This window comes from Coffea arabica, chromosome 7e (assembly GCF_036785885.1).
Source record: "Coffea arabica cultivar ET-39 chromosome 7e, Coffea Arabica ET-39 HiFi, whole genome shotgun sequence".
Classification (NCBI taxonomy): Eukaryota; Viridiplantae; Streptophyta; class Magnoliopsida; order Gentianales; family Rubiaceae; genus Coffea; species Coffea arabica.
The window spans coordinates 3,500,896-3,509,228 of NC_092323.1; the positions used below are offsets into that span (position 1 = coordinate 3,500,896).

General features: G+C 41.5%; 1 protein-coding gene across 1 annotated transcript; it reads right to left on the reverse strand.

Annotated features, from left to right (window-relative positions):
- On the reverse strand, nucleotides 1-8,333 carry LOC113698553 (ABC transporter B family member 19). The gene is made up of 10 exons (XM_027218414.2): nucleotides 7,691-8,333; nucleotides 7,497-7,551; nucleotides 6,673-6,848; nucleotides 6,009-6,209; nucleotides 5,182-5,441; nucleotides 4,777-5,093; nucleotides 4,466-4,689; nucleotides 3,427-4,246; nucleotides 3,049-3,290; nucleotides 1-1,424 (listed from the first exon to the last, which is right to left on the reverse strand). Exons 1-10 carry the CDS (start codon nucleotides 7,937-7,939, stop codon nucleotides 216-218), a joined length of 3,753 nt encoding a protein of 1,250 aa, XP_027074215.1. The 5' UTR covers nucleotides 7,940-8,333; the 3' UTR covers nucleotides 1-215.

Below are 8,333 nucleotides of genomic sequence, written 5' to 3' on the forward strand. Positions count from 1 at the left end.
TTTTGACAAAGTGCTTCTCCATTGGGAATGGAGCGATAGTTCTTAGTTATCATATCTACAACGATCATCCTCCAAAACCAAAAGAAAAACTGAACAGAATGGTTAATAGGACAAAGAGCATGATCAATACCCCTCTCAAACCATCCCATATAACTGATATTGAAAACATGTAACTGATGATTGAAAAAAAAAAAAAAATACTCATATCAGCTTTTTCAATTATGATTGTGCTGTAGTTGCAAGAGCCTAGAATATGCTCCATCAGGCCGGCTAATTAGCTCGCCGTGGCTGCCTTGTTCTACAATGCGTCCATCTTGCACGACTCCAATGCTATCTACCCCCCGTATGGTGGACAGCCGGTGTGCCACCAGGACAGTGGTTCGACCTCTCATTAGCCTTTCCAGTGCTTCTTGTAGGACGCATTCTGACTCGGCATCAAGAGCACTCGTGGCTTCATCCAGTAGTAGTATTGTTGGATCCTTTAGAACAGCCCGTGCAATAGCGATCCGTTGTTTCTGACCTCCTGAGAGTTGAACTCCTCTTTCACCTACTGGGGTTTTGTACCCTTCAGGTAATCCACTGACAAATGCGTGCATATTAGCGGCACGAGCAGCTTCAATTACTTCTGATTCTGTTGCACCATCTTTACCATAAGCAATGTTATCAAAAATGCTAGCAGCAAAGAGAGCTGGCTCTTGCTGTACCAACCCAATCTTTAGTCTCAAGGATTTCAAGTTCAACCTTTTAATGTCTTTCCCATCAATCATTACCTTCCCAAAGGTAGGATCGTAAAATCGCTCGATCAATGCTATCACAGAACTCTTTCCTGAGCCACTGGCCCCAACAAGTGCTTGGCTTTGGCCAGCACGAATCCTGAGGTTAAGGTCCTTAAACACATTGACGTCCGGTCTTGAAGGATATGCAAAATCAACATGCCGTAGTTCAATCTCACCACGGATTGATTCAACAGGTTCAGCATCAGGATCATCAGGGTCTATCCTTGTTGAGCGGTCAAGGATCATAAATACAGATCCAACAGCTTCACCGCCCCGAATTATCTCAGGGGCAAGGCTCACCGTTTCAGCAACTGAATTTGCTGTTATGACTAAAACCACGAACACCTTGATGACCTTCGAGAAGGTGGAGACACCTTTGCCTACAAGGTGGGAACCATACCACAGGATCAATGCTTCTGATGCAAAAAGAGCAAGTTGGGAAAGACCAAACAGAAGACCGGAGATTTGACTGCGTTTTAGGCTACGGAGTTGCGGAACACGGAGCTCTTGCGAAAACAGGGAAATAATCTTCTCTTGAGCATTGAATGCCGCAACAGTTCGAATGTTGCTTACTCCTTCACCGGCAATCATACTGGTCTTAGCATGTGCTTTTGCAGTGTCTCCAGCAAATCCTTTGAGTGATAGTTGCTGCTTAGTGTAACAAACATCAAATTAGACTATAAATTTTTTTTTATTAGAATAGTTTAGTTGATAGAACATAAATTGGACAGCTTTCGTAAAGTGGCTCTACAATTTTCTTACATGCATGCCATTGATGGCCAACATTGACCTGATTTAGTTCAGTGCTACAATAGTTTCTATTATGTATCATTTGAGCGTAGCATGTCAAAATCCCTTCTTGCCATCTCCATAGCTCAGACTACCAAATTTTAATAGGAGAAATTGATTCCTAAAGCTAAAGGTACCCAACTTTCAATAGCTGATGAGTAACCCAAGCAAAATGTGATTTCCAGAAAGCAGGAATAGAAATCACAAAAATTCAGAGACGTTCAGGAGAAGCAGCGAATCTTTACTGTTCGAGTAACATGCGCGAATTTAAGCAGGCAAATGGTAACCATGGAACGCCCATGAATGACTGCTGCAAAGCATACGGTACTAGAAAGCGGGCCACAGCTTCAAAAGCTCTTTAATTGAGCTCAAAGAAAATCTGAAAGGACAGGCATGCAGAACAAAAACAAGGATGCTATCTTCCTCTTTTTTTCCTCCGTGTCGGTTATGCAGGCAGCTAAAGACGCTAGTCCTCTAGACCTGATATGGCCTTGCACTACGATTCCTGACACCCTCTGGACGTTAAATACAAATTATCCCGTGAAAGGCTAACCAGGAAATAGAAACGGGCCTCCTTAAAATGTCTCAAAACCCCTTTTTTTTTTTTTTTTTCTTTTGGTGGAAAAATATCTCAAAACTTAAATGATATTAATAACGGACGCAAAAGGCGATTAATCCTCGTATCAGCCATATGCTGAATGGCCCCTTCCTCGTTTCAACCTTCACTTCTTCTCAAAACTTCGGTCGTGGCGTGACTCTAACAGAGATTGGTGAAGAAAGAAAAGAAGAAAGCGGACAACCTAAAGATTTGAGTGGGATCACAAGAGGTAGCAAAGTCCATGGCCTCGAGAAGCGAATCGAAAAAGACAGAAGACTTACTGATGATGCATCGAAAGTGGGGTGCTGGGTTGAAACAAGATAGAATCTGGATATTATTGTCATTCTTGGATTGGCCAACTATAATCGCAGCATGGTTGTTGATTATTTTGTTGCTAGCGTTTCTGAATTTTTTTTTATTATTATTTTGTGTGTGTGTGTGCGCGTTCGTGAATTTGGAAGCGTTAATGCACCAGAATTAGAGGAAGCACGTGCCATCCTACCCAGCAAATTGCCCCGTCGTTTTCAGTTTTCAAGCTCTTGTCCTTTAATGATAAAAAGAAGAAAAAAGGTGAGATTGGATTCTACAGATTCCCACAGCTACTAACATCCGACAAAACCATGAGATTATACATCGTTATCTTTTTATCCCCAATCTTATTCCGAGATGCCTTGACGGGCACGGGCCTTCGAAAGTTAGGTGAATCCTTTAATTGCCCTACGCTGTTTCTTCGATTAGATATTCCACCTAAAACAAGAACCATGGTATAGCTCCCACAGTCTTTACACCTAAATCAAAACCTCGGATCCCTGGATAGAAAACCAATGAATGCCACCACACACACACACACGCAGAGGGACATTAACGAATGTGGAATTGATTTACCTGAGCAAAGTTGGCAAGGACCAGAAGTGGGAAGGTGGCCAGGATAAGCAGTGAGACCCTCCATTCCACTATGAAGGCAACCATAAACGACGTGAGCAGTGACGTCATATTCTGCAGGATCACCGAAATCCTCTCAGCAATGGCGGATTTTACATCTGCTGCATCGGTGGCTAAGCGGGCTGCCAATAGGTTTGAATTATGTTCCTCCTCATCGAACCATCCAACTTCATTCCTCAAGATTGCTGACGTGTTTTGAGAGAGAATTAATGAGTAAAATGATATTCAAGGCCTCCGTGAGAGATGAAATCAATACATTAACGTTTCTTAAACAGGTTATATACAAGACTCGGTCGTATTAGGAATGATTTCATAATTTACCTGCAAGCATCATCCTCCGCACTCTTGTAGTGAGGTTCTCCCCCATGATACTGAAGAAGTAATGCTGTATCAAATATGCAACAACAGCATAAAGACCAGCTCCAATGTAAATGAAAACATACTCCTTCGTTTTCCTTTCCATGCTAGCAGGATTTCTGTAGTAGAAAACCTCAATCATATTGCCCATCACAATGGCAAATGTTGGACCAATGAATCCTGACAGAATGGATCCTACAGCCCCCATTATTGAATAAGGCCATTCAGGAGCATTCAGCTTAAGAAGCCTGCAGAAGTACCCGTGTGGTGCTGGATTTTTCCTATCTGTTTCAGCATTTGATACCATCTCTATTCGACCGTCAGCCCCAGTGCTGTACTGATAGCTCAAATTCCTCAAACTGCCAGAGCGGAGGCTTAACGACTTTGTTGACAACGAGTGGCTTAACCTGGTGGAGCGAGACCGACGGGTTGATGGATTCGAAAAGTCTCTGTTGCCCACCATTTCCTGGAACCTAATTAATGAACCATATGCCCCAGCTTTGGCAACTAGTTCTTCATGTGTTCCAGTTTCTACAACCTGGCCTTGCTGTATAACTGCAATAGAATCAACATTTCTTATGGTGGAGAGGCGATGGGCAACGACAACAGTCGTCCTTCCAACCATGAGACGGTCCAAAGCTTCCTGAACAATGCTCTCTGAACCCGCGTCCAGGGCACTTGTTGCTTCATCAAGCAGCAGGATCTTGGGGTTCTTCAACATAGCTCTGGCAATTGCTATTCTCTGCTTTTGACCACCAGAAAGTTGGATGCCACGCTCTCCCACCTACATTTTAAGGATACTTTCACAAACTAAAAATTAAAGAATAATGAACTTAAATTTGTTGAACATGAGGCAATTTTCATATGGCTGATTTTCTTCTTCTATTTCTTTTGTGCTTTTAGCACAAGTTGAAATAGGTTTATCAACGCTGGTTGATGAATCATATTTGTATGTTTATCAAATACCAGGAGAATTTGGATAGAGTTGTATGTGACTTTCAACCTGAGTGTTGTACCCATTAGGAAGCAAGGTAATAAAGCTATGAGCATTTGCAGCAGTTGCAGCAGCCTCCACCTCAGCCATTGTTGCTTCAGGCTTTCCATAGAGAATGTTTTCAAGTATGGTGGTAGCAAAGAGTGCAGGTTCTTGGTTCACCAAACCAATTTGATCCCGCAACCATCTCAATTGCAGCGTCTTTATATCCACATTGTCCAGCAAAATTTGTCCTGCCAGATGACCAATGAACTAAGTACAACTGCATTTTAAAATAGCACGATTGGTCAAAACCTTGCATGACATAATCTATTGATTACCCTGATTAGGATCGTAGAACCTTTCTATCAGGGAGACTACAGTGCTCTTTCCTGAACCACTACCACCGACAACAGCCACCGTCTTTCCAGCAGGGAAGAAAATAGAGAAATCTCTGAAAATCATGACATCAGGTCTTGATGGATAGCTAAAGGTTACATTTTTGAATTCAATATTCCCGTTGACCTCAGCCAAGCACTTCCCATCAGAAGGATCTTGCAATATTGTTGGTTTTTGTTTCATAATCTCCATTAATTTGTATCCAGCTGCTTTACCTTTGCTGAATGCCCCTAGGTTGGAAAACGACTGACCCAAACTCCTGAAAATTTAATTAAGCATTTGGTTATTGATGATTTTACTCGATTATACTAATTCCAGGTATTAGACATTTTAATTTAAGATCTTACATTCCCCCAACAATAGCAGAAAAAATAGCAGTGAATGCCTTTCCCCCATCAGTCTGTCCATTCCTGATAAAAACACCAGCATACCAAAACACCAGGGCCCATGACATGCATGCTATTCCATAGGTGCATCCCAATCCAAGGCCTTTGGCCATTCCTGCCTTGTACCCGAGTTTCAAAGTATTCTGTATTGCATCTGAATAAGAATTGAGAGCCTTACTCTCGCCAACATATGAGTAAACCGTCCTAACTTGTGCAATGGCCTACGCAAATGGCGAATCAGTTAGAAGATACTAGCATAAAGCAACTATAGTCATGTATGTGACCAATCCAACTAATTCACCCGTCAAGTATATGGTAAAAGTATTTAAAAAGTGAAACTAAGCTTTTTCATTAAATGCTAAAAAGCAAAACCAGCAAAAAGGGGCATTGATTATTAAGATAGTTGTCAAATTTAGTCATTTATACTGCTTGACGTTAGCTAAACTGAGCTGGGTTAAAATGAATAAATTACAGAAGCTAAGTACGTCACGCTCAGTGTAGATAAAGCTTTAAAGGTAAAAGCCAATTGCCAACTAAGGGAAAAAGCTATAATTATTAAATTAAGGAAAGGTCAACAAACTTTTTGATAGCAGCACATGTAAGATCATTATTCCTCTACAACAGTGATTTAACTACTATTATGGCTAAAGATAAGATGAGGGACCAATACAAAAACCAAACTATCAAAGGGAGCATAAAGAAAAATGTACAAAATTAATTCAGAAGGAGGCAGGAGATAATTAAATCCTACAAGATGTTCAGAGGCCAAAGGCGGGAAGCTGGCTCACCTGTTCTGCAATTATACCGGCATTGGCATAAGATTCGCGACTCTTGGATGTTAGACCTGTGAGCGTGTATGCATACAAACCCCCAGCAAAAGCAATTCCGGGGATCACAGCCACACTCAGCAGAGCTAGCCTCCATGCTGACACAAAACCAACCACCAAACCAGCCAAAAATGTGGAAAGATAATGGATGAAATTTCCCACCTGAAAAATCCCAAATGCAGAAACATAATTACAGAAATCAAGACCGTCTCTTTCGACACGACAATTGATAGCACAATCATTAAAGCGAATTTCGAATTATAGCCATGCATAAATATTTTATGTTACATAAACAGGAACATGGATGATGATTATTGGGCATGCTCGCTGTTCTTAATGGCTTTCAACTCCCCCTGAGTGGATGCCGAAGATGAAGGGAGCAGCATCGAGGAGAGGCGCTACCATGCGCCAGCAAAAGGTAAGAATGAAATTAATTTCTGGGAAGGGTCCCGCATTAATTGAGAACCAACAACCCATCGATCACACCATCCATGTATCCCTCTTTAATGCGAGTGCAACACATGAGTGCAATACTAGATTACACCGTTACTAAAAGACAGAGGGAGAAGAAATAAATGAGAAAAGAGAGAAATTGATAATAATAATTAAAAAAAAAAAAAAGAACCTTCTCACTGATGGCATCTTGGACAAGAAGGGTATCCGTTGAGACGCTGAAAACAATATCTCCAGTCCTAGCATCTGTATCGAAAAATCCAACGTCCTGTTTCAACACCGCCTCCAAATACTTCCTCCTTAATGCTCCAGCTTGCCTCTCCCCACTATGCATCCAGCAAGCAATCTCTGTTTAATGCATAAGTATTTTTCACCACGCCATTAGAATTTGGCCATCAAGCTAATTAATTAGTATTTACTACTACCGCTACTGAGCTTAGCTTAATCACCAGCTAAAATAGAATTAGACGTATACTGCTAATCAGTAACTCGAATTCGTGAAGATGGCCGTACTAAGTTCCTTTTTTGACGATTGTTTTGTCCATATACTGCAGCCCCCCGGAAAACCAAGATTGAGAATTTTGATGTATCGCGCAGTGAAAGAGATGTGAGAGATAGTGGGATAATACTATAAAAATAGAGTGACATTGAGGAAATGGACAAATGAGAGGGGAAAAAGACAGGGGACCGTCCACGGGCCACGTGCAAACCCAACTCCACGTTGATCCAAAATGACCTGGCTGGCTGGCTCACTACTAGTTGTACTCTACTCACTTATTTTTATGCTGCTACTGCCCAAAATACCACCCCACGGCCACGACTACGATTACGCGAAACTCAAAAAACTTTTTGCATCTGCAAATGTGCTTGTAGAATTGTTGTACAGCAATAATTTTTTTTTTCCTTTTTGTTTCAAGAAAATTATTAGTAATTTCAACAAAGAGAAGAAAAGGCATGAGAATTTGGAAAAAAAGGACTAGTATGAAGCAGCTTTACCGGCGTAGGATGAAAAGCACACAATCAATCCAAGGTAGATGAAGTAGAGAGCGTACTGCAACGTTCAAAAACCAAGCGATTTAGATCTCATAATAGTAGTAGTAGTAGTAGTATTAAGCAACATCCCCCAAAACAAAAAATAATAATAATTTAAAAAAGAAAGAACTTGTAGGAGTGGGAGGAGATTGGGGAACCTTGGCGACTTCATGGATCATTTTATGTAAATCAGTTTGGTTTTTGCCGAAACCATTGACCATCTCGCCGAACAACAGGAAGAAAACCGGCATGGAGGAGCCGTGTACAACGGCTCCGAGGCTCCCAGTGATCATCAAAAGCCAATCATACTTGTCTGCGAAGGAGAACAGCTGATAGAATGGTAGACTCTGCTCCTTCTTCTTCTCCGCCTCAGGCATTGCCGCTATCGCTTCACTATTCTCAGCCATTGCTTGTACAGAAACCAAAAGAACACCCCTCTAAAAGTCTTGAGAAGTTTTAAAGCTCTCAACAACCCACCACTCAGTGAGTGAGTCAGTCAGTCAGTCACCAGTTGAGAAGGAAGAATCGTCTATACCAGCTGCTGGGAGGTAAATGGGTGGTGATCATGGTGAGACTGGTTTACCACCATGTTAAGAAATCAAAAGAAGAAGAAGAAGAAGAAGTACAGTGCAATGGATGAAGAAACGTGACTCAGAGATCTGAAAGAGGGAGAGAAGAGGAGATGGCTTTGTTTGTATCGTACTATAGTAGAGGGATTTTTTTTTTCCCCTTTTAATTTTCTTCAATGCAGAGAGCCAGGAAGAACTGACAAGCTGTCGGTCACGTATTCTTTCAAGAGGT